Consider the following 27,708-nt stretch of genomic DNA (forward strand, 5'->3'; position numbering starts at 1 on the left):
GCTGGGTCGGGAGGTTTACTCCATGGGTTAGAGGCCAGCCGCACACGCTGGGGAAAAAGGCAGCTCAGATAGAGAAGGGAGCACCAAATAAAGGGTGTTGGGAGGATCCTCCCAGGATGGGAGATGCCTGCTGAGAGTAGACTTTAGACTGAACGTGATTGCCACTCAATGCCTCTTTTGTAAACCACAGCACCCAAAAGGAGAGAGAGAACAAGGAGGAATGCCCTGCCACAGAGGCAGGGTGGGATGGGGGGATGGGGGATGGGAGGGATACTGGGATCAGTGGGGTTGGAGAATGGGCACTGGTGGAGGGATGGGTATTCGATCATTGTATAACTGAAACCCAAGCACAAAAATTTGTAAATCTACAACTGTACCTCATGGTGTTTCACTAATAAAAATCTAAATATAAAAGATGCAAAAATGGCTGGATCCTAGGAGCCTGGGTGCATGGTCCCCTTTCAAGTCTCCTTTCAAGCTTACACCCCACTTGGCACTGAAAGCATCTGCTGCCTCTTGGGAGGATCCTTGAAAGCAAGATGTAGGATGAGTGTGTCACCCCAGCAGCTGTTCTCAGTAAGTGTTCTGTTAGCCACAAGTGTACTGTGAACCCCATCAAGCCTCTCAGAGCAATGTTTTGAGTCCCCACTTAATATGGGAGTTTCCAAAATTCTCCTGAGAAGAAGCCTCAGGATTTGGAAATACAGGTCAGGTGTGATAATGGGCTGAAGCTAGGTGAAAGGCTACTGAGTCAAGCCCCTTCCTCCAGCATACCTTGCAGGACGCAGCAGGTATCCAAGCAGCCTGATGGGGTGTGGGGTGCCATTGGGCAGGGAAAGAAACCTGGAGCAAGCCCTGTCCTTGAGGGATAATGGGACAGATATGTGCCCAAACAATCCATGCAGGGGCCAGAACAAGAATACGCAGGGCAGGACACTTGTCTTGCATGCCGCCAAACTGGGTTCTGTTTCAGGCACCACATAGGGTTCCCTGAAGCCCCATCAGGAGTGATCCCTGAAACCAGAGCCAGGAATAATCCCTGAGCACTGACAGGTGCGTTCCAAAACCCAAAACTCACAAAATGAGTTTTCATGTCTTTACTGTAATGTATATTTACCCAAAGAGCCTCATTGTAACATATTCATTCTGAATGAGTGATGTCCTCTCTCCACCAAACCTGAGACACCCCTATGCTGTTAAAAAGGTGATTAAAAAGGACACTGAGTTTCTGATGGATGCATTACTGGACAAGTGAGCCCATCACAATCACTTCCTTATAGATGTCAATTCTGTCAACCCTTCCTCGCTTCTAGAATGCAAGTTCCAAAGTCCTGAACTGAGCCCCCAAATTATCACACGCAGCAGCTATTCCGACCTGCTACTCATGACCTGACACCACACTCACTCCTAAATCCCCCACTATGTTCCAAACTCCACAGACAAATACGTTCCCCTGCAAGCCTGGGTGGGTGAGGCAAAGTGGTTTAGCCTAGAGCCAACCCTGCTCCTGTGGAGGAATGGGATTTTTCTTAATAAAATCTTTCAAACATGTGAGCACTTCTGTGATGGCTCTGCTTAGCACTCGCGCTCCCCTTGGTTAATGCGTGCTTCCCCGTTGGCCACTTTTCGAGCTTCTTCAAAGGCAGATGCGATATCCCCATATCCTCTCCCTGCTTAGTCTCCACCGACCCATGCCTATTGGGTGTGAATGCTGCTGAGTGATGTGTCGGAAAGCCTTGATCTGTGCAGTTGGAGGTGGGGTGACTCGGCCCAGTGGGTGCAATTGAGGCCTAGCAGTGTCCCTGCAGGGCCAGAGCCTCTCAGCAGGGTCTCAGGGCAGCCAGAAGGGTCAGGAGTTGCCCTAGAGCTGGCTGGGAGGGGACAGGGTGTGGAAAAGGAAATCCCACAGCATGGCTCTTTAGCAAGACCCCCCGCCCCAGATATTTGAATCAGGGCCATGAGGCAAGGGAAATGGAGGCACTGGGCAAGGTGCCTTTGGGTGGAGACTGTGGGCCTCACCCATCCCATTTCCACAGTGGTTACCGCCTTAGGCGGGACAAACAGAAGATTCCAAAAGACCCAGAGCAGGGGACCAGCCAGGTTGTCCTGCCAGATTCCCGATCCCAGAGTCCTGAATCCCTTACAGAACCCTTCAGGAGCCATGTGGTGACCCACAAGAGGCCACACAAGATCAAGAGGAGCAGCGCAGAGAGGCCAGCTTGGCCCCACCCCCCTCACAGGCACAGGGGATGCTCCCACTCCAGCCAATACCAAGGGAAGGAAGCCCCGGAATTTGTGGGGTGCTAAGTTAGCCTCAGGTGGTGTAGGGAGACGGTCTAGGAAAGCATAGAGGTGAGAGGAGAGTCAGGCTGTGGAGACACACTTCAGGTCACTTCATGATGGGAACATGTTTGGGACCCCTAGTGCCTGTGAGATCTGTCCCTGACCCATATGCCTTTAAGAGGTGCATGGCCGAGGGGTGGCATTTGAGGAGTGGGAGAAGCAAAGAGGACGACCGAGGCAGGTGGCTGCACTAATTTCCGCTGTAGAGCTCAGAAGAGGTGTCGGTAAAGGACAGAGCTATGCTGACGCCACCATTGTTGCTCTTTTGTGGCAGGCACCTCTGTGATTCTGCCTCAGTCAGCACCTGGTAGCCTAATCAGCTTCTGCGGATCTACCATGATGCCCTCGGGGCCTCTGCAGCAGCACAGACCGCCTGGAGAGGGCCACACAGTCCTGTCTGCATGTATGCAAGGGCCTGGAAGGGGAAGAGCAGCATAGTTCTTTGGAACTTAAGGAGATGTTGAGATGAGCTCTCCGTTGTCCTCGGGAGGAATTTACAGAGGTTTCCTTTGGGGAAGGGGCCCCAAGTTCCAGATACCAGTAGGACAATACCAGCTTCTGCAGTTGGCCTGGCTTAGTGCCTCCTCACCCCCACCCCCGAGGCTTCATCAAGACGACCTAGCTACACGGATAGAAGCACCAATTACCGTGCTCTCCCAGCAAACATGGGTCTCCAGGGAACTGCACAGGCTAATTAAAAAGTTTAGCAAGATGGTTCGCTTGGGAACTAATTAAAAGTTTTCTCAGCAATTGGTGAAAAGTTTTCTAATTTCCCCTCTGCATACAATGTAATCTGTGTTCCCTGTTGATAACAGGAAATGTAAACCATGTTGGAAAAGAAAAATCCTTTTCCCCATCGTTATGGATAAGCACAGTGAAAATGTGGATGTGTTTCAGAAAAAAAAAAGAATCATCTGTGTTCTGCACTTAGAACTGACAGCAGTGGTCATTACCCAATACAAGGAATTGCTTCTCAAGATCCCATTGTTAAACTCAGAAGTCTTCCTCCATCCAAAATTAATAAATTTCCTCTACATTTTCTCCTAGAACCTTAAATGGAACATGGTTGTGGTGCTTGTGTGCCTTGTCGCGACAATCCATGTAGGTCACAAATAGTGGCATAAATGGCCTGCAGCTTCAGCTGCCTGCTCTCCTGTCCCACCGCAATGAGCAGTGCGTCCATACCATCTTCCCAATGCCCCAAGGCCAGGCTGCTCCTCCAGTGATGACTGGCTGTCCCACTGACTAGAAAATCCAAGGCGTAGAACTGCCCTGGACGTGAGGGCTGCCCACTACAATACAGTGGAGGCAGAAAAAGGAGGAAGTACTGCAAGCAGCTCCCCAGCAGGGTGAGCTCAGAGTACATGTGGGTGCAGAGTTCAGGAGTCCCAGCATGATCTGACATCAAAAAGTGTCAACGGGAATACAAAGATGTGAGGGTATGTTCCCCGGATTTCCCAGCTTCCACAACCTCATCCCCTGGCCGGTGCCTCTTCTTTCTCCGCAGGTGAGCAGTTCCTGACAGAAGGCCTTCCTTACTGCCCGGTGCCCCTCTGAAGCCATGTCCCGGCACCCAGAGGCCAGGAGACAGTTTTGGGAAATGACATGATTTTATTGCTATGTTTGCAGCACAGTAAGAATGCACCCTCCCACCCCGTCCTGACCCGCTCTCCCCCATCCCACCCCCAGCCCAGGTCCAGGCACTGGGGTTGGGTGGCCTCTCTCGCATCTACTCCGCATTTGGGATTGGAGATGACATGGTGTGTGTTAGTTATAGCTGCTACCTGAGAGAGTTGGGACATGCCAAGTGCATCAGCCTAAAGCTAGCAGGTAGAAACCTGCAGGAACCCTTCCCTGCAGGGTGCCCGTGTCCCACCCCAAAGGGAAGGGGAGGTCTGAGTGTGCCCAGTGGGCAGCCCATCTCCTGGGACTGATCCCAGGCTTGGAGAACAAGGTAGAGTGTGGGGATAAAGTCATTACCTGGCACCCTGACCTTTCCCATATCCATGACCTGCTTCCACACACAGAAGTAGACCAGCACCCAGAAGGCCAGCAAGCAGAGGGTCTCTTCCCAGTGGGGGAGGGGAAGGAAACACCCTCGCCTCACCCCCAGCATCTCCAGCCCCCTTAGAGAGTCAGAGAGCCTCAAGACAACTCCTAGGAGAGGGAAATCAGGTGAGGGCTGGGCCAAGACACCAGGAACTGTCCCTGCAGTGGTGCTGAGTCCTCCCTCCTGCAAGGCCATAGCTGGACACTTGGGAGGACAGACACAGAGTGAACCTGCTCTGCTTACCCACCCAGGCAGCATGGGCAGAAGGGAGGTCATCCCAACCAACACATACTTGGGGAGCAGGCACACAGAGTAGGGGAAAGGGGAAGGAGTGTAGTGGGTCATGGTAGGACTTCGCAGGCCTTAGCAGAGAGACCATAGAAGTGGGATGCACAGAAACTTCTAAGATTGGTAACTTAAGCCTGACACACACAGACTCAGAAAGCTCAGTAAAGGACTGGGTGGGGTGCTGCTGCAACTCCATCTACGCAGACTTGGGGAGTTTCTTCCTGGCACACAAAATACAGAGAAGATCCTGGGCCACAAAGACTTGGGGTGAGCAGGAGTGGGACCCACACAGGCTTTAGGCTGCTGGGACAGGTATGCAAAGAAGGGGGAGAGGTGTATTTGGTCCCAGGCCATAAAGACAGAACAGAACTGGGGGTTTTGTTCTGGCACATGCAGACTAAAGGGAGCGGGAGTCTTGGGGGGCTTTGATCAGATATGAGGTAGGGGTTTCTCTGGCCCTCAGACTGAGGGATACTGGCCTACAAAGCGTCCAAGCCCCACACAGATTGGAGGTAAGAAGATGAATCCTGACATACACAGAGTTGGGGTGGGGTGAGCTGAGCCAGGTGAGAAGGGAAGAAAAGTCCCTCCCAGATGGACTGGAAGTGCACTGGGGAACTAAACGGCATCTTCTGGGTTTGAAAGAGGAGCACTAAGAGTCTGGCTACAGCCCGCATTGACTTCAGATGGCGAGAGGGAGGCCAGGTCTGGCCCTGACCCTCACAGAGCTGAGCATCGTTGAGGACCGGCGCCGGCCCATTTGGACTCCGGCGGTGCCCTACAGGGGTAAGCTAAAGGACCGGACCTGCCCACACTGGGCGGTTAGCATGGTGGGGCCTGGCCGGGTACACACGGGTTTGGAGGGCCATCCTCGGGGGCTGGTCTGGCCAGATGTGGACACCCAGAAGGCCGATATTCAGGGACACAGCCATCAACTGGAGGTCTCGGTGAGACTGGCTGCGCCGCCAGGAGCCATATTCCGCCAGTGGCCAAAGTCACGTGTGCAGCAACCGCTCGAGCGGATCTTCAGAAACCTGCGCGAGGGCTGCGTGTGCGCAGGCGCAGTGGGCCGTGACGTTACAGCCCTAGGCGGGGCATACGGTGGCTCGCGGTCTCGCACACGCGGCCTCGACGCTTCAGAAGACATGTCGGAATCGGACCCGAGTGCAGACAACGGCTACAGCTCTGGCGACCAGAATGAGCCTCGTGATGTTGGCAGAGCGGATAGCGCAAGTGGCAGAGGCAGAGTGCGCCCAGAGCCCGCTCCGGGCAGCATCGCCCTGCTGCCTGACTTGGCATTCCGTATTCCAGGGCCCATTTCTATCTTTACCTGGCTGGCTCAGCCCATCTTACCTTGGCAGGCGAGATACGTCCAGCCCGGGCTGAGCAGATATGGCAATCCCAGGATAGTTAGATATTCCGCGGAGAGGCCGGGTCCACACTTCATGCCCGTGCCAGGCGCTCATGTCGGGCATTGGCTGGTAAGGCATGTTCCGCCAGTATGGGGTGGCTTTGCCCATCTGGGGCCCGAGATACCCATTCCTTATGCAGTCTATGAACACGTTCACTATGGATGGCTGTGTCTGCGTGGGCATGTTCCACCAGCGCCAGGTGAATATGCCATGGCGTACCTACATGTTCCGGTTGTGCCAGCGCCTATTCTGTATACTCGACCAGTGCTCGCTGGATGGGCCATGCCAGGAATCAGCAGATGCGGCCCGCCTGTTCCAGGTCCGAGTGAACAGGCCAGGGCCGTACCCGGAGTGCCAAGAAATCGCCTGCTCCGATTGTATCCTTTGAGATGACAGGATTGGGGGAAGTCATGGGAAAGTGCTTTGGAAACGGACAGGGCATGGGAGGTGGGGGAGTCAGGGAAGAAAGGTGCAACGGGTACAGCTGAGTTTCAGAATGGTTGTCCTGGGGACATAGAGCCGGGGCACGGGCAGACGAAGGTGTGTGCCTTAACGGAATTGCACCTAGTGTCCTCTGGATGACTTTTCCGTCGCCCCTGGAGGCAGAGATAGCACGCCATTACATAGCGCGGTGTGTCCAGAACTCGCACGAGGCCGTCCAGAAGGACTTGTTGGTGAATAGCAACATAATAACTATGTGAGTTCTAAAAGGAGCCGGGGTCGGGGTTGGGAAACAGCGAGGTGGGAGGGAACACGGCAGCTGGAAGTCCCAGAGGTGGACTTGAAGGAGAGGGTCTTGGTGCACAACTGCCCTCATAGGGGCAGAGGCACACATGGTTCATGAGCAACTGGTCTCTCTCTCCCTCCCTGTAGTGTCTTGACTTCCGAAGACGCAAATCAACTGTACGACTGCAACCTCGCCTGCCGCCACCACCTCTCGCAGCTGCTGTGGAACATGCAGTACTTAGGGGCTCCTGTTTCCCACTATGTTTGACCTGTGACCCCTCCTAACTTCCCTGGGAGGAGGGAGTCGTTAACAGTGTTTCAGGAACCTGTTTGCCCTATGGACAGTGCGGCTACACTGTCCACCACCACCCCTCGCTGTAGTTCGGGGTGTTTAAATGTTTGGTATTTTTATATAGCAGGAAAAAAGTTAACTGAACGCAGGATTCTGTTACCCCCTTGGCACAGGAGGGGATGTTTAATGTTTGTTATTATACCAAAGACAATTAAAAGGAACTAAAGATGTATTTCTATTCTGCAGTACAGTCTCCATTTCTTTTCAACCCCCAGCTGCCACATTTTCTTACCATTTTCTTTGGTTTGGAGAAAAGTGTGGGGATTTGTATGTTTCAGTGGTAACCAGAACGCTGAAGATAGTTCAAATCTTAAAGAAGATGAAAGGCAGTTGTATCATTAATTCTGTAACTACTGTCAGTTATGTTGGAATGTTTTCTTAGCTCTATAATTGCATTCATATACTAGATGCATATTAATAATAAATAATGTATAGTTTGCAAGTTCAGGATTAATTTTTTCTCAACTATCTTCATTTAGCATGAGTTTTTCTTGGCATATTTCTAAAAATTCTTTGGAAACATAGAGTCTGCCAAGCCTACCAGGAGTGATCCCTGAGCACAGAGCCAGGAGTAAGCATGGAGGGCCATTAGGTATGGCCAAAACCAACCATACAGAAAAACAAGAACAAAAATATGTAATTTGGTGCATTAAAAAGTACTGTAATAAGTGATTATATGTTTCCCCATTAAAAGAATTTGTTACAATTCTGTATATCTTCATGTGAATGATTATTTACTCAAGATAGATTGCAAAAGGTAGATTTACTGAGTGCTTACTTCTCTATTTATTTATTTATTGCAGAACTGGTGGCAGAACCCAGGTGTTCTACCACTAGGTCGCAACCCTTCTTGAGGGGGAAGAGGATGGGCTTCAGACCACATCAGGAGGTGCTCAGGGCTTACTCCTGGCTCTGTGCTCAGGGAACACTCCTAGCAGTGCTCCAGGGACCAAACATGTGTAGGCTATATGCAAGTAAATGACCTACACCCCTATACTAGTTCTCTGTTCCATTTTTTTCTGTTTTTATTTATTTTTGGTTGGGGCCCTACGCTGGTGCTTTGGGTTTGCTGTGGCTCTGTGCTTAGGGGTCGCTACTAGCAAAACTCAAAAGGACCATATGGGATGCTGGGAATTGAACCCGGGTTGGCCTTGTGCAAGGCAAGACCCTGCCCACAGCCCTATCCCTCTGGCCCTTTCTGTTCGTGTTTCAAGTACTGATCTATAGTCCACATGTGCTCTTCAAATTATAGTTGGAAGCAAACCTCTGAAATGGAGCAATGGTCAGTGTCTTAGTACAAGGAAATCTTTTGTATATTTCTCACAGAAATCACCATAACAACAAATCGGGAGGCCAGAGTAATAGTAAAGAAGGTAATAGTAAAGCAGGCCCTTGTGTCGTATGCAACTGGTTCCAGCACAAATATCCTGTATCGTTCCACAAGCACTTCCAGGAGTAACTTTGAGTGCAGAGCCAGGAGTGACCATTGAACACAGCCAGGTGTGGCTCCAAAACAAAACCAAACCTCCCAGAAAGCAACATTGGAATCAGGAAAAATGCTGTGTATAAGTCAGATAGCAAAGAAAGCAAGATATAAAATTAGGGGACAAAGGCATTCATTCCATTTCTACTTGCAAAAATCTATAGCACTTTATGTTTTTTGCTTTTTTGGGTCACACCTGGCAACGCACAGGGGTTACTTCTGGTTCATGCACTCAGGAATTACTCCTGACAGTGCTTGGGGAACCATATGGGAATGCTGGGAATTTCGGATCAGCCGCATGCAAGGCAAATGCCCTACCCACTATGCTATCTCTCCAGATCCTCTATAGCACTTTTTGAAAGAAAATGCATAAATAAAAAAGTAAAATCAGTAATCCAAAGCATAAACTAGTTTAATTTAGTAATAACTTAGAAATCAATACATCGAAGACAAAGACCTAGTGGAAAATGTATAAATACCAGGAACGTGCAATATATGGGATAAGAATTAAAATCAGGTATTTTCATGGTATGATTCTCTCCTCATAATATGTTTAAGTGAAGGTAATGTGTCCTATTTGACAGTATGAAAGAATGCAACAAAAGTGTTTATAGTCACTGGAGCCGGACTGCCGGTGAAAAATGTTTATTTTTACGCAGCTTAGGTAGAGCATGAATGATTCACGGCAAGCATATATATTAGAATCTTTCTAAATAAGCATACAGAATTATAAATGTATTAGGAATCCAATCAGTTTCCCTACTTTGTGATTTTTTTAGAAATCATTGACCTATAACATGACACAACTTTCAGGTATACAAAATCATTCTTTAATATTTGTATACATTGAGAAATGGCCGGCACCCTTAGTCTATTAAGCATCTAGTATCACCATCACAATCACAATCATCCTGTTGTTCATCGATTGCCTCGAGTAGGCACCAGTAACGTCTCCTTCGTTCTAGTATCACATAGTTATAAATATTTTTTACCATAATGGAAATTCTTATCTACTGTCTCATCAATTCAGGCACACAATCATATATTGGTTAACTCTAGTTCCATGCTGTATAGTAAGATATGCCTAGGATCGGTGGATGTTCATTTCCAGTACCTTTTTTACATTGTAGCCTCCCCAATTGCCCACCTCTCACAACCTCCCAACTGCTCTCTGTATCTTTCAGCTCAGTTTATCTTCGTTTAGAAGTATTTTTTGAGGTTTTGTTTGGTGGTTTGGATTTCACATCTGAGTGAGATGCGAGGTTATTTCCTCTAAGGCATTTCATTTAGAGTAATGCCTTTGACAGTTCATCCACATTGTTGAAAATTCCAAGATTGGCTTCTTTGGGTGACTGAATAATATTCTGTTGTACACAAGCATATATTTCTTACCCATTTGTCTGTTGATGAGCACTTTAGCTTTTTCTCTATCTTAGCTATTGTAAGCAATGCTTCTAAGACCACAGGGGGTGCATTAGGACTCCAATCTAGTTTCAAGTTAGTGTTTTTATTTTCTTTACACAGATACCACTTAAGAAGAACTGTTGACTCATGGGTTTGTTTTGATTTTCATTGTTTTAGGATCCAACTGTTTTCTGTAGTGATTGCCACCAGAGCACACACGGTCCCTTCTCTCCAAGTCTTGGATAACAGCATTTTTGGAAGTGACATTTCAGCAGGTGTGAGGTGATGACTCGTATTTGCTTTCCCTTTCCTTCATTTTGTCGATGTTGAAGGAAGGGCCCTTGTTTCCTACGTTTGACTGCAGTTGATTGTGGTGTTTCCATACTGGGTTATGGTGTGCGGGGACTCACACCCACAGCTCAGAGATCACATCAGCAGCTCCAGAAATCACACTCAGTGATGAGGTGTGGCACTGAAGATTGAACGTGAGGGCTCACACATGCAAAGCAGGTACTTCACCACTGAGTCATAACCCTAGATACCCCTCATGCTGATCTTAATTTGCATTCGCTGAAGACTGCTAATGATGACTTGTCTTTAGCTTTTGGCCATTCATATATTGATTGGAAATTGTTTTCTACTCTAAATATGCATGCACAACCAGAGAGATAGTTTCCCTAAGGCACTTGCTCTGCACATGGCTGACTCCAGTTTGATCCAATCCCCCCTCCACGTATAGTCCTAAACCTGCCAGGAGTGACCCATGAGCACAGAGGGGTGTTGTAATGTTTTGACATTCTATATAAAAAGATTTTTTGATTATTGTAAGGAGATATGCAATAAGATAAGATGAATATTACATACACTAGCTCTAAGAATAGGTAGGTAAAGTGGAGATTAAGTGAATTGTAAAAATTCACTCTAAAGGAGTTAAGCGAAGAGGGAAAAAGAGAACACAGAATTCATGAAACAACAGAAAATAGTGGGACGGTCGATTTAAAGTCGACCATAATCACTAATCACATTATAATCATTAGAAAAGGTTTAAACACTCCAATAAAAAGGAAAAAGGGTCCACTTTGATTTTTAACAACTATGTGTAGTGAGGACAGGAACGTGTCTTAGAGGTAGACTGCATCCCTAAAATGTGTGAGGGACAGGCTCCATCCTAGGGAAAAGAAAAAGACATGTTGTCACAGAAATACAATTTCATGTGCATAGGTGCAGTAAAAGTGAAAATATGGATTAAGATGTGTCATGCAGGGCTGTGGAGATGATCCAGAGGGATAGTTCAAAGCTTTGTATGCAAGAGGTCCCAGCACTACACATGACCCCAAAAACACCACTGAGGCTGACTCCAGCACTGTGCCAGAAATAGCTCCGAACACCTCCAGGTGTGAACCCAAAACAAAAATACACTGTGGGTGGGGGAGGAGTTTTCAAGTACATATACTTTTGTTTAAAAGGAAGCTTGAAGGAAGCCATCAAATTTTCATAGGGGTTCTCCCTGGTGAGTGGTGAGTTTGAGGAAGGTTGTATTGGTTGTCATCTTTACAACTTTCTGTAACTGCAAAAATTACCAATCACAGGGCCTTGACTCCCCTCTCCTTCCTGTCTGTTGGTGTTACAGTGAGCAGGTGTTGCACATACAGCCACTTGCCAGTGGTGTTTGCTGAGGTTTCACTCGCTTACTTGCAGTGCTTACACACATGCTCACCAGCGGCCACCCTCATACAGTTGTGGCACTAGAACTCACCTGGCTGCAGTGAAGCTGCAAATCACTTTCAAAACGGAGGGTTACTACAACAGAGCTATCAGGTACAAACAACAGAGGTACAGGAACTAGATCAGTGTATGTGGTAGCACCAGAGACAGAACCTGGGACCTGATGCTTGGAAAGCAAGAATTTCTCTCCAGATCAAACTTCTGACCCCTAACTACAGTCTACTTTGCTATAACAGAATGAGTTAGACAACAAATATACAAAAGAAACATTTGGTCATTGCTAGACTAGGGAAAAGCAAAATTCATAAAATGGATCACATACATGAAATATTAGACTCACTATAATTGGATTCAACCCAAAGGTATGTGTCGGCCTGTTGGGGAACAGTTTTCCCCCAGTGTGCAAAGACACATTGCGTACGGGACTGGGAAGTCGTGTGGCAAAGGATGTTGGATGCGTGGAGAAACCACCCTGGGAGGCAGGTGATGGCCAATTGCTTTATTGCCAAATACACACATTTTAGAGAGGGTCTCCTCTAAAGACGGTCCAATCACATAAAGTTTAGCATTACTGACCTATCACATTTGTAAGTCTGTTTTGATCCAGCCCAATCCCAATTAGGGCTAGTTAGGAATGCAGTTCAATGAAAATTCTTGGGAGATGACACTTAAAACTGGGAACTCGGTGCGTGTAAAATGACCCAAGATTCCCTACTGGGTGACTATGCAGGGACAGGTCTTATCTGCTCTGTAGCTGATGCCAAGCTCCACATCAGTCCCAGCAAAAGGGTGTGACTCTAAGACGTACTTTCTTTCCCAAGGGCCTTGAGCAAAGCTCTCTTCACCTCTTTGTTCCGCATGCTATAGACAATGGGGTTTAGCATAGGAGTGAGGACGACAAAGAGCACGGACAGCACCCGGTCACGCAGGCGGGAGTATGCAGAGCTGGGTAAGATGTAGCAGAGGACTGAAGTGATGTAGAAAATACAGACCATGGTGAGGTGAGAGCCACAGGTGGAAAAGGCTTTCCTTCGGCCTTCAGCAGAACGAATCCTGAGAACAGCAACCACAACATGAATATAAGAGATCACAACCAGGGCACAGGGTGCCAGAGCCACCAGGAAACTGAAGTAGAACATTGCAAGCTCATTAACATGTGTGCTGGAACAAGAGAGTCTGAGCAGTGGAGGAATGTCACAGAAGAAGTGGGTGATAAAGTGAGATCTACAGAACTTGAGTAAAGACACAAGAATGGTGTGAGTGAGACCATTGATTAAGGCAAACAGAAAGGAGAGTGAACCAAGTAGCAGTCGGGTCTGTCGGCCCATAAGAACTAGGTAGTGCAGGGGCTGGCAGATGGCTGCATAGCGGTCATAGGCCATGGCTGTGAGCAGGAAGCACTCCCAGGGAGCCAGGAAGTGGTGGAAGAATATCTGGGTAAGACAAGATCTATAGGGAATGATCCTCACTGACACCAGCAGATGTGCCAGCACCTGGGGCACCGTGTTGGAGATATACGCTGAGTCCAGCAGTGACAGGTTGGCCAAGAAGAAGTACATGGGCGTGTGGAGTCGTGAGTCAATGAGAATCAGGCCAACAATGCCGAGGTTCCCAACCATGGCCACTAGGTAGATCAGCAGAAAGATGATGAAAAGTAAGGGTTTCAATTCCTCTGCATCAGTCAGTCCTTCCAGAACAAACTGGGTCGATGAGGTCTCATTCCCAAGCTGCATGGAGCCATGCACAGAAATCTGCACCTGTAGGACCCAACTCAAAATCAGATTAGGGTGTGAGCTTGGAGTTCCAACTTGAAGAAAGAAATGGGATGGAGGAAAGCGCAGAGGCCAAAATCTCAGGTTGGGGGGCAAGACAGGAGGTAAGGCATTTGCCTCGTACATGGCTGCCTCAGCCACAATCATAGTTCAAATCCCTGGCACCTCATATGGTCCCCCAAGAATCATCAAGGATCTCTTCTCAGCAAAGAGCCAGAAATAGCCCCCGTTCACTGCCAGATATGGCACCAAACAAAAAACAACATCATGAGTAAAAATTATAAGATTATACAAATTATAATTACAAGTATCAGTAAGTGTAAAATATTATAATTATACATTTTATATAGCACTAAAAATATGGATTCTTAATTATAAATCATTGTTAAATTATAATTTTACAATTATAAAAGTTATAACCCTGTCTGTATGTCCTCTGAAGCTTTTTCAAACATGCACAAAACAATATTCACAGGTCAGAAAAAAGAAGAAATAGATAAATTAACAAAGATCAATGGTTTAACATCTCCCGTTAAGAGCATCTGAGCTGAGGCTGGAGAAATAGTACAAGTAAAAAGCACTAGCCTTGCATATGCCAACTCTAGTTCATATCCCAGCACTGCATATGGTCCTCTGAGCACTGTTGACTGATCCCCGAGCACAAGCCAGGAGTAAGACCTGAATGCCACCAGTTATGTATGACTACCCCCCCAAAATATAAGAACTAAAAATAGAACACAATTTTAACCATGTTTCCTAGCTACGATTTCTGGGATTTGGGGGCTGTGCTCAGGGTTGACTCCTAGCTCTGCAATCAAGGATCACTCGTGGTGCACTTGAGGGACAATATGAGGTGCCGGGATGGAACCTGGATCAGCCACATGCAAGACAAGCACCCTACCGTCTGTACTATCTCTGCCCTCAACTATAAGTTTTGGGGGGTTAAGGGGGCCACATCGGGCTGTGCTCAGGACTGACACCTAACTCTGTGCTCAGGGACCACTTCTGGCAGGGCTTGAGGGACGTATGGGCTGCTGGGGATTGAATCCAGGTTGACCTTGTGCAATGCAAACACCCTAACTTCTGCACTATCACTCCAGGCCTCCCTAAAGTATAGCACTGTAGCACTGTCCTCCCATTGTTCATAGATTTCCTCGGGCGGGCACCATAAGGTCTCCATTGTGAGACTTGTTACTGTTTTTGGCATATCAAATACGCCACAGGGAGCTTGCCAGGCTATGCCATGAGAGCAGGATGCTCTCGGGAGTTTGCCGGGATCTCGGAGAGGGATGGAGGAAGTTGACCCGGGTCAGCCCCGTGCAAGGCAAACGCCCTACCTGCTGTACTATCACTCCAGGCCCCCCCAAACTCTAGTGTTTTTTTATAAAGGAAAAGAAAATGATAAAGAAACAATGAAGAAAATCAAATAAAACACAAATTAAAATCTATGTAGTAGCAAATGAATAATGAAAATAAGACCAGATGTGAATAAAATATAAACTGGGTCAATACAGAAAATTCATGAAACAAAAATTTTAATACCAATAAAATAGACCTAAAGAGAAACCATACATCTAAGGTAAATTTGTGAATAAATTTGTCAATTTAGACTGAGTAGACAAATTCCTTGAAGGACACCAATTACCATGACTAACACAAGCAGAATAAGAAGTAAAATCTATAATATGAGTGGAACAGAAAGCATAGGTGCATGGTGATATTCTAGAGAAAACTGTCGAATCTAGGGGACTTGGAGCAATAGCACAGCAATACCTCAGCTCAGATGCTCTTAACAGGAGATGTAGTTAGTGGGTAGGGCGTTTGCCTTGCACGTGGCCAACCCGGGTTCGATTCCCAGCATCCCATATGGTTCCTCGAGCACCACCAGGAGTGATTCCTGAGTGCAAAGCAAGGAGTAACCCCTGAGTATCGCCGAGTGTGACCCAAAAAGCAAAAAAAAAAAACTGTCAAATCTACCTGAGAGAAACAGCACCAATCCCATACCAATCTTTACAGAAAGGTAGATAAGGAACACTTCCCAAAGCATTCTGTGAAGACAGCATTACATAATACCAAAACCAGATAATGACACTGCAATAAAAGAAAATGAGACCAATTTAATTCACGCAGTTACAAGTACAAAAATTAAATTTTAGAAAATTGAATGCAGCAATATCTAATGCATGATATATTATCGTGCATATATAACCATGATGCAAAGGATATATATCCCAAGAATGAAAAATTGGTTTCATATTAAAAAACCAATCAGTGTCTTTCCTTAAGTTAATAAAAACAAAGACAAAAACCAGGTTCATTTCAACAGATTCTGGAAAAAGCATGGAGGGGGCTGGAGCCATGGAGAGCAGGTAGGGTGCTTGCCCTCCACGAAGCTGACCCGGACTCGATCCTCGGCATCCGCTTTGGCCCCCGACCACTGCCAGGAGTAATTCCTGAGTGCAGAGACCAGAGTAACCTTAGAATTTGGGGGGTCTACAACCCAAAAGAACTGAAAAATAAAAGCTTTCCTTAAAAAGAAAAGAAAAGGCACTGTTAATATTTAACAACCAGTCGTTATTAACTGGATATTTTCTATCGCTCATTGTAATGAATTAAAATCATTCTTGAATAGTTGTTAATAGCAGCTTCCAGATACAACGTACACAAAGGAGAAAACAGTACCTATGAAGTAGAAGCGCTGTCTTGATGTGTAAGAGATATTCATAATGCTCTCGCTTAAAAATGTCTTAACATTCCGAAGTATAAGAAGGCACGCTAAGTGACATCTCGATTCCTTCCTAATAAAGACCGAAGGTCCACTCTGGATGGATTATCACAGACTGGTTTCTGTTTATTTTTTGGAGGGGCATAGGGCCACACCTGGTGGTCGTCAGGGCTTACTCCGGGCCCTTTACTATTGGGGGGTGCCAGGGATGAAAACGGGGTCAGATATGTGAAAGGCAAGCCACCAGTCACGTGGAGGGCAAGCCCTCTCTCTGCCTGCTGTATTATCTCTCCAGCCCTTCATGGACTAGTTTCAAGCAGTGCTTTGGACCGGATCTGCTGGAGCATCTGTCCAGGGAGCCTGTGAAAGTTTTTTTCGTTTTTCTGGGAAGACGTTCTTAAAGGGTATTCTGTTTAAAATCCGATATTCTTTGTCGAGAGAGTTAGATGTGCATAAGGCACTTGCCCTGCATGTGGCATACCCAAGTTCGAGCCCCAGCATCACAGACAGTCCCTCACGTAGCACATAGCCAGAAGGGCTGAGCGCAGCTGGTTGAGGCCCAAAACCAAAGAAGAAGGAAAAAAGGAAACCCTAAACAATCTACCGAAAAGAGTAAAGTAAAAATTCTAAAACTCTAGCCAGAATCTGGAAAAAACCTGAGTGCCTGAAAACATATGATTGGTTAAAGAAACTTTGGTACATCTACACAATGGAGTACTATGGAGCTATTAGAAAAGATGAAGTCACGAAATTTACATATAAGTGCCCCTACATGGAAAGTATCATGTTAAGCGAAATGAGTCAGAAAGAGAGGGATAGACATAGAAAGATTGCATTCATCTGGGGAACATAAAGCAACAAAATAGGATTATAGGAATAGAGATTAGTACCAAGAGGTTTGCTCCATGGCTTGGAGGCCAGCCACACATGCTAGGGGAAAAGGGAGCTCAGATAGAGAAGGGAGCATCAAATAAAGGGTGTTGGGAGGATCCTCTCAGGATGGGAGAAGCATGCTGAAAGTAGACTATAGACCAAACATGATTGCCACTCAATGCCTCTTTTGCAAACCACAACACCCAAAAGGAGAGAGAGAACGAAAGGGAATGCCCTGCCACAGAGGGCATGGGGGGTATGGGGGGTGGGAGGGATACTGGGACCCGTGGTGGTGGAAAGTGGGTACTGGTAGAGGGATGGGTATTTGATCATTGTATAATTGAAACCCAAGCACAAAAATTTGTAAGTCTACAACTGTACCTCACGGTGTTTCACTAATAAAAATTTGTAAAAAATTCTAAAACTCGCCATCCCATACAATAGTATCAGAAAACATGAAATACCTGGGGCCAGGGAGATATCACAGCGGGTAGGGTGTTTGCCTTGCACATGGCCGACCAGGTTTGATCCCCAGCATCCCATATGTTCCCCTGAGCACTGCCAGGCGTAATTCCTGGGTGCAAAGCCAGGAGTAATTCCTGGGTGCAAAACCCTAAGCATTGCCAGGTGTGCCCCCCTCAACAAAACATGACCTATCCAAAGTGATCCATGTAATAAAATAGGTGCAAATATTTACATGGAGAAATGAAACCCACTCGTAAGAGATCTAAGAAAGTCTACGAAAATGGAGAAATAGACTCTTATCATGGATTGAAAGGCCTCATTTTGGGGGGTTGTGGGGCCATGCAGTGGTGCTCTGGGCAGAGAAATGGCCCAGCTCCACATCTGATATTGAGAAGTACAAGATGCCACCAAAGCTTCCCAGGTAGACCACTCGGGGTTAACAAATCTCAGAACTTCTCCTAGTGGGGATGGGCAGATTCCCCCTTTCTTCGCAAAGGTACAGCAGCACGAAGACACAGTCGACACCCTTTGGTTTAGAAACAGCCCAGCTCCACAACTGAGCTACATCAAGCTGCCAAGCCACCAAATCATTAGAGCTCTGTAGCTCCTGGGTCGTGTGAAGCAGCTCCATAACACCTACAACATTCAGGGTACCGTCAGCCCAGTAGGATCACAGCAAATCCAATGGGAAAATGGCACAGAAGAACAGCCAGCTCACAGAAGACTCAGCTAGCACCAATCAGCCCAGGAAGCCCGAGAAAAAGACTTTAGTACAGACATTGTGAGATTAGACAATGATCACAAATGGACGTTTACTGATCTAAGACCTGATCATTTCATCTTCCTTTGTGTAATATCAAGCAAAAACAAGGTTTGGTTGCCCTGCTGCAGCTATAACAGGAGAGTATGTATTTGCCACCTTCAGTGACGTCTCTCCGTAGACCATCTTTCTGTTGAATCCAGACAAAGGCGGTGTGTGTGTGTGTGTGTGTGTGTGTCTGTGTCTGTCTGTGTCTGTGTGTTTTTTCTATTATCTTCCTTTCCCAGAGGCAGAAAAGTCCATCCGAGGGGGAGACTCAGAGAAGCAGAGGCCCCCGCCCTCCCCAAGGCGCTCCCTCGGCTCCAGGCTGTGGAGTGATTTCTCAGCCGAGCATTTTGTGACTATTTGTGAAATAATTGCAATCAAAGCTGTGATTGCAGGTTAGGGGTATTGGGATTCAGGGTGATTTTTTTCCTCGAGTGATCAATTTTTTTCATTTTTTTTAAATCTCCAGACGCTGTGCTTTGAAAATTTTAACCTGCCCCTGACTAAAAATCAGCAACACGTTTGTCTGATTTGTCTCATTTGTCTCATCCCGAAGGCCACCAGAGGGCACCTTGGGGGCCTGGGAGCCCTGAGTTTGCCCTACCCACCCCTCCTGTCCTGTCTGGGTGTGGGCTGCCCTCCCAGTCACTGGCCACCTGAAACCATTTCCCTTCTCAGTTCCTTCACCTTTGTGATCCAAGCTCAGGATTTCCTGGGCAGGTTCTATTTCCTAAACGCTCGTGCTCTTCATAGAGGATTTTGAAACATATATTCAGAAAAAATGCACTTGTGACTTAATTTGGAGGGAAAGGTGTAGACTTGGAGAACTTTAGCAAAGATACAGTGTTTTTTGAAGAATGTTCCAAGTAATGGTTGGCCTGCAGGGAAGAGGCAACTGTCACTAATGACACTCTAAATGTCTGTTAACCAAGAGTGAACACATCGGTGATATTAACACGTTCTTTCATTTCATTTTATATATATATGTGTATATATATTTGAGATAGAGCGCAACCTTCTTATATTGAGGAGCTGGCCTTCAGGCTCTTGGCTGAAGATGTTTCTATTTTCACTAAAGGGTTTTCATATGCTGCAGCAGGGCCGTGCAGGATTGGAAAGACGTCTGGTCTGTTCCCTGCCTGGGTTTTAATGAAATATTTGCATCGAAATGGGAAGGAGGGTGGTAATAATTCACCTAGCAAGTTCATTAGAACTGGATAAGAGTGGCACGCTGGTATTTTTGTTTGTTTGTTTGCTTTTTTTTTTTTTATGAACTGGAAGTGCTTTAAAAATCTTCCAGTGAGGGGAACTGGAGCGATAGTACAGCGGGTAAGGCTTAGTCCCAATTTAATCCGAGCACCCCACAAGGCACCCCCAAACATCACCAGGAGTGATCCCTGAGTTCAGAGCATGGCACCAATCAAGCAAACAGTTCATCTCGTGGGACCAAATCACAATATCCTGGCAATACAGGAAGTGAAATGCGGCTGCATGCGATCAGGCAACGTGTGTCCAGACCCCATGCCTTGCTGGTGGTTCGGACTCTGCCCTTTGTGTTTTCTGCTCTGTTTTAGCTTCTGGGAGCTTGGGCTCATGAGAAAAGTTTATTCTTTAAATTCTAGTTTGGATCTTTTTTCCCCTTAAGGACCAAACTCCAATGAGGGACACTGCTGGCTTTCTCCAGGAAATTGTTTCTAGTCATTGGCCCCTGTGGCTTCATTTGGTGGCCTTCCTTGCTCTTGAAAAAGTTTTACAATCTTTTTATAGTGGTAGGGCGTTTGCCTTGCATGCAGCCGGCCCGGCCGAGCCGGGTTCGATTCCTCCACCCCTCTCGGAGAGCCTGGCAAGCTCCCGAGAGTATCTCGCCTGCAGGGCAAAGCCGGGCAAGCCCCCCGTGATGTATTTGATATGCCAAACACAGTAACAACAAGTCTCACGATGGAGACGTTACTGGGCCCGCTCGAGCAAATCGATGAACAACGGGAGGACAGTGCTATAGTGCAGTAACAAGCAGTATGAAGTAAACCTGTTTGTGCCTGCAAGGGGGAAGGCTGGGGCATCGGGTGGGGAACTGGGGACATTGGTGGAGGGAAGGTGACTCTGGTGGTGGGATTGGTATTGGGATGTTGCATGCCTGAAACAACTGTATTTTGAACAAATTGGTAAATCACGGTGTTGTAATAATGCAAAACAATAAAGATAGGTGGTTTTAAAGTTGCTAACAGCATGCCAACAAATAAGTTTTTTGAGCAAGTGCCTTTTCAAAGCTAGGATTTGCTGAGAAGATTTCATCCTATTAGCCAGTGGAGGGTCTGAAAAAATTAGAATGAGTACTGCCTATGTTGGATATGAAAAATAAATTAATCCCTACTCTGCTTCCCATAAAAAAATAAACCCTGGTCAGTCAGGTGCAAGGCAAGTGCTTTACCCATTGTACTGTCTCTGCAGCCCCAGTAAATTCAATTGTTTTAGTTTTGGTGCCACACCTGGTGGTGCTCAGGTATCACTCCAGGCCGGTGATCAAACCCAGCTTGGCCCCCAGCCCGGCAAGTGCCCTAACCGTTGTACTATCACTCCGGCCCCAATAACTGAGATTTTTAGCAATGCGGAAGACAGCTCGGAGGAGTAGAGCACACATCTACCATGCATGAGGTCCTGAACCGTCATGAGGTCCTGAACCTGCCCCCAGTACTGAGTGGCCCCATAGCACCGCCATTGGTGTGACATTTTCTAGATTCATATAAGTTAGAGAGCATTCCCTCCTTATTTTTTGAAGTTTGAGAAGACTTGCATTGAGTAAAATTGGTTTTTCATAGATAGGATCTTATGTATGAGAAATCCTAAAGGCTCGACTAAAGGTCTGTTTGAACTAATCAATAAATTCAGCAAAGTTTCAGAATATAGATTTAACGCTCAGAAGTCAGAAGCTGGAGAGCGTACAGTGGGTGGGGTGCTTTGCCTTGCACACTACCAACCCGGTTTCGATTCTTGGCATCCCATATGGTCCCCCAAGTCGACCAAGAGAGATTCCTGAGTAACTCCTGAACATCACCAGGTGTGGCACAAAAATCAAACATCAGCATCATCGCCAAAACCACTATCATCATCATCATCATCGTCATCACTATCATCATCACCACCACCATCTTCATCATCATAATCACCATCATCACCACCATCTTCAGCAGCAGCAGCATCATCACCACCACCATCAACACCACCATCTTCATCATCATCACCACCACCAACTTCATCCTCATCATTATCATCACCATCATCATCATCTCACCACCAACATCATCACCATCATCATCATCACCACCACCATCTTCATCATCATAATCACCATCATCACCACCATCTTCAGCAGCAGCAGCATCATCACCACCACCATCAACACCACCATCTTCATCATCATCACCACCACCAACTTCATACTCATCATTATCATCACCATCATCATCATCATCTCACCACCAACATCATCACCATCATCATCATCACCACCACCATCTTCATCCTCATCATCATCATCACCACCACCATCTTCATCATCATAATCACCATCATCACCACCATCTTCAGCAGCAGCAGCAGCAGCAGCATCACCACCACCATCATCAACACCACCATCTTCATCATCATCACCACCACCAGCTTCATCCTCATCATTATCATCACCATCATCATCATCATCTCACCACCATCATCATCACCATCATCATCACCACCACCATCTTCATCCTCATCATCTTCATCACGATCATCATCACCACCATCTTCATCATCATCATTATCATCATCATAATCACCATCTGCATCATCACGATCGCCATCATCATCATCATAACCATCATCACGGCCATCATCATCACGACCACAATCAGCATCATCACCATCATCACAACCACCATGTTCATCATCATCATCATCATCACATCACCATCTTCATTACCATCATCATCATCATCACCATCATCACCATCTTCATCATCATCATCACCACCACCATCATTATGATCCCCATCATCATCACCATCATCATCAGCACCATCACCATCATCATCACCACCACCATCTTCATCATCATAATCACCATCATCACCACCATCTTCAGCAGCAGCAGCATCACCACCACCATCATCAACACCACCATCTTCATCATCATCACCACCACCAGCTTCATCCTCATCATTATCATCACCATCATCATCATCATCTCACCACCATCATCATCACCATCATCATCACCACCACCATCTTCATCCTCATCATCTTCATCACGATCATCATCACCACCATCTTCATCATCATCATTATCATCATCATAATCACCATCTGCATCATCACGATCGCCATCATCATCATCATAACCATCATCACGGCCATCATCATCACGACCACAATCAGCATCATCACCATCATCACAACCACCATGTTCATCATCATCATCATCACATCACCATCTTCATTACCATCATCATCATCATCACCATCATCACCATCTTCATCATCATCATCACCACCACCAGCTTGATCCTCATCATTATCATCACCATCATCATCATCATCTCACCACCATCATCATCACCATCATCATCATCACCACCACCATCTTCATCCTCATCATCTTCATCACGATCATCATCACCACCATCTTCATCATCATCATTATCATCATCATAATCACCATCTGCATCATCACGATCGCCATCAACAACATCATCATAACCATCATCACGGCCATCATCATCACGACCACAATCAGCATCATCACCATCATCACAACCACCATGTTCATCATCATCATCATCACCATCACCATCTTCATTACCATCATCATCATCATCACCATCATCACCATCTTCATCATCATCATCACCACCACCATCATTATCATCCCCATCATCATCACCATCATCATCAGCACCATCACCATCATCATCACCACCACCATCATCATCGTCATCATCATCATCATCATCATCATCATCACCATACCATCATCATCACCACCACCTCTACCACCATCACCACCACCATTATCATCATCGTCATCATCATCGTCATCATCATCATCATCCCAAAAGACAGAAATTAATTACTTTAGAGAAGCTCCCAAGAAATGCCTAGAAGGCCTGGGGGTCCCAACAGCAATTCTCAATCAACCTTCCCAGAAGCTCAGTGCAAGGGCTGTGGACGCAATGCTGCCAGGCAGTCCTGGTGCCAGAAATGGAACCCCCACGGGATATAGACTAGGCAGAAGCCATTCTGGGCCGCCATGATCTCCCGGCACACATCAGTTACATTTTTAACTCAACAATCAAATATGTGATTTTTGAGGGGGGTTTGCACCAAACTTGACTGTACCCCACACTCAGGGCTCCGTACTAAGAGGTTACTGCAATGGTGCTTGGGGGACCATATATGGACTGGGGAACAAATCAGGGACTGTCACTTGCAAGCCAACCCCCTTAACACCCACCCCATCCCTCCATCCGAATACTGAAGGAAACTAAGGAACTACGCCACTCACAATAGTATCCAAACATTGCTTAGGAATAAAAGGAACCCAGGAAATGAAAGATTTGTAGAATAAAAACTACGAGACTATTTTGTGTGTATGGGCCACAGCTGGGGATGCTCAGAGGTTACTTCTGACTCTGCACTCAAGAGTCACTCCTGGTGGGCTCGGGGAAACATACGGGATGCCGGGGCACTGACCCAAGTCGACCTATGCAGGGAAGCGTCCCACCTACTGTACTATCGCTATGGCCCCAAGATACTGATTTTAAATGAGGAAGAAAGCAGAAATAAATGGTCTTCCGAGCACCTTTGGGAGTGCCCGTGAGCACAAGGGCAGGAATAGACACTGGGAACAGTAGGTGGCCAAACCTTCCCACCAAAAATTAAAGTGGGCACAGGAAATGAAGAGACGTTTTCCAAAGAAATCCAAATTGCCGTGGGAACAAGAAAAAATGCTTTGCATTACTAATCAGAGGAACACAAATCCAAACCACAGTGAGATATCACGGCACATCTCTTAGAGCGACATCGAGTGTTGGGGACAATGTGCAAGTATATGAACCCCTGAGACCCTTTGCTGCAAAGACAAATTGGTCCAGATTCTATGGAAAGTAGCATGGAGATGATAAAAAAAATGGGGGCTGGCAAATAGGGATAAAAGGATCCAGAAGTTGTGGCATATGTGCGCAGTGGAATACTATGGAGCTCTAGGGAAGAACACATTCATGCAAATTTCTGCAACACGGATGGAACTAGAGTATACCTGCCGAGTGAAGTCATTCAGAAAAAGAGGGATAGCTGCAGAATAATCTCTCTCATGTTTGGAACTTGAGGATGCATATCAAGGAAGCAAGAAAGGGATCTACTCAGATTGCCCGGAGGACCGTAAGTACTGCTTCCTACAGGCAATTTGAAAATAAGCTTCCAGAAAAAACAAAAGCTATTTTACCAGGATAATGGAATTCCAGTGCATCTAAAGGGTAGGGGGTGTGATGCCCACCTGTGATTCTTACAGTTGGTGAATCGGCATGTGCTATATATGAGCTGATTGTGGCTTCATTTCCCAAGAAACAGGATTGACTTCAAGTTATTATCCCAGCCACCAACCGATTCAATGGCCCACTGATCTGAGTTCTTTGGGGATCAATGTTTATCAATTTCTACTTACTTTCCACCGATAAAGCAGCCTTTCCCATGAAAGTAAAGAAATGAACTATAGACCGAGCACGATTGCCACTCAATGCCTCCTTTGCAAACCACAGCATCCAAAAGGAGAGAGAGAACAAAAGGGAATGCCCTGCCACGGGGGTGAGGTGGGATGGCGGGGTGGGGGTGGGTGGGATGGATAGGGGGAGCATTGGAGGTGGGGAATGGGCACTGGTGGAGGGATGGGTACTCGATCATTGTAGAACTGAAACCCAAGCACAAAATTTGTAAGTCTACACCTGTACCTCATGGTATTTCACGAATAAAAATTTCAAAATATATATTCATTACATAAAAAGAAATGAAGAAATAAAATAAAAGATAAGCAACAACAAAAACAGACCCATGGCAAAGACTCTAACGAAATAGCCTCTGGCACAAAGTACATGCCTCACGACTATGGAATAAAGTGGTGAATGAGTTAAACTGATGAGCTAACTTTCATGCTGTGCGAAATGAGTTGGAAGGAGAGGGACAGACATAGAATGACTGCGCTCAATTCTGGAATATGAAAAAACAGAGTATGAGACTAATATCCAAGGAGAGAAAAACATGCGCCAAGTGGGATGGTCCACGGCTTGAAGCTTGCCACAAGAGAGTGGGGGCAGAGGGCAGTTAGGAGAGAGAATGGACCACTATGACAATAATGGATGGGAATGTTCTCTCTGGACAAGAATTGAGTGCTGAAAGTATAGAAAGATATATACGTGTATATATATATACATATAATAACTTTTGAGTAACTATTGAAAACCACAACGCCCCAAAGGAAATACAGAAAAAGACAGAGAGACAGAGAGACGGAGAGAGACAGAGAGGGAAGGAAAGTGCCAGCCATTGAGTCAGGTGTGTGTGTGCGGGGGAGGGTGGTGCAGCAAGAGTGAAACTGGGGACACTGATGGTGAGAACTGTACAGTGGGGAAGGGATGCGTTTTGGAACATTGTATGAGTGAAACCAAATTATGAACAACTTTTGTAACTGTATATCTCACAGTCTACAAATGGTTTAGTGTGTCGAGGGCTGACTTTCAATAGATCGCAGCGAGGGGGCTGCTCTGCTACGTACGAAACCCTGACCCAGAAGCAGGTCGTCTACTACGTTAAGTGATTAAGTGATATCTCACAGTGATTCAATTACAATCAATTTAAGATTAAGTAATGATAAAAAACTTGCAAATTAAACACAGAGTTTATAATTTATGATCATTAAGCAAATAAATTAGACATAAACTCTGGCATATCTTTTAAAACTTCAGAATTTATAGAAATTAAACAACACACTCCTTTTTCTTCTTTTGTTTTGCAGTGCCAGTGATTGAAGGAGTGTTCTAAGGCTGAACTACATCACCAACCCTTAAACAGCACACTTTCAAATAAGCAATGAGTCACAGAAGTCATTAAAATACAAATTAAAGTTGCTGGAGAGACAGTACAGTGATTAAGTCACTTGCTTTGCAAAGGGCTAATTAATCCCCAGCACCACATTCGGTCCCCTGAGCAGCACCGGGAGTGATTCCTGAGTACAGAGCCAAGAGTAAGCCTTGAGCACTGCCAGTTGTGCCCTCCCAAACAAACAAACAAACAAACACACACCAAGAGGAAAGAAGGAAGGAAGGAAGGAAGGAAGGAAGGAAGGAAGGAAGGAAGGAAGGAAGGAAGGAAGGAAGGAAAAAAGGAGGGAGGGAGGGAGGGAGGGAGGTACAGAGGGAAGAAAGGAGGGAGGAAGGAAGGAAGGAATGAAGGAGAGACTGGCGTTGGATCTGGCACTTTCTTGCATGAGGCCAACTGGGGTTCAATCCCAAGTATCCCAGATGGTCTCCCGAGCACCATTAGTAGTAACCCCTGAACATTGATGGGGATGGCCCAAAAATATAAAGGATGAAAGGATGGAAGGAAGGAAGGAAGATGAAGAGCAAGAGATGTCTGATAAAGAAATCAAAGATATTCGACCTCATCAGTGCTCAAAAAATGCATAGTACACAAAACATTAAGAATCCATTTTCTTGGAGGGATGGGTACTTGATCATTGTATAACTGAAACCCACGCACAAAAGTTGTAAGTCTATAACTGTACCTCGTGGTGTTTCACTAGTAAAAAAATTAATTAATTAATTTTAAAAAAAGAATCCATTTTCTGGGGCCAGAAAGATAGTACAGCATGCAGCTAAGCTGGATTTGATCCCAGGAATTCCATATGGTCCCCGAAACCCACCAGGAGTTACACCAGGCTCGCTGTGTGCAGAGCCAGGAGTAATGCCAGAGTATCTCTGGATATGGCCCCCAAACAAAAAAAATCCATTTCCTTCTCTCACGTCAGCCAGTTATGAAGACTGATAAAACCCATACCATTAATGAGAATAAATGTGAACATTTTTTGAACAAGGGATTGTTTATTAATGCATGAATTTGGCCCCAGAAACTCCTTCAATTCATTCTTTTTTTTTTTTTTTTTGCTTCTTGGGTCACACCCGGCAATGCACAGGGGTTACTCCCGGCTCTGCACTCAGGAATTACTCCTGGTGGTGCTCAGGGGACCATTTGGGATCCTGGGAA

The 27,708-nt window shown here is 46.1% G+C and overlaps 1 protein-coding gene and 1 pseudogene across 1 annotated transcript; one reads left to right on the top strand and one right to left on the bottom strand.

The window, feature by feature from the left end:
* Nucleotides 1-12,580: 12,580 nt before the first annotated feature.
* On the bottom strand, nt 12,581-13,516 carry LOC130017949 (olfactory receptor 3A1-like). The gene has a single exon (XM_056108731.1). It carries the CDS (start codon nt 13,514-13,516, stop codon nt 12,581-12,583), a length of 936 nt encoding a protein of 311 aa, XP_055964706.1.
* A 6,317-nt stretch (nt 13,517-19,833) lies between these two features.
* LOC130017950 (cytochrome c oxidase subunit 7A2, mitochondrial-like) lies at nt 19,834-25,029 on the top strand (annotated as a pseudogene).
* Nucleotides 25,030-27,708: the final 2,679 nt, after the last annotated feature.

This window comes from Sorex fumeus, unplaced genomic scaffold (assembly GCF_029834395.1).
Source record: "Sorex fumeus unplaced genomic scaffold, SorFum_2.1 ptg000232l, whole genome shotgun sequence".
In the NCBI taxonomy this organism is placed as follows: Eukaryota; Metazoa; Chordata; class Mammalia; order Eulipotyphla; family Soricidae; genus Sorex; species Sorex fumeus.

Bases quoted from the DNA above. Each gene is read 5' to 3' on its own strand.
- LOC130017949 (XM_056108731.1), bottom strand. From the start codon at position 13,516: ATGCAGCTTGGGAATGAGACCTCATCGACCCAGTTTGTTCTGGAAGGA.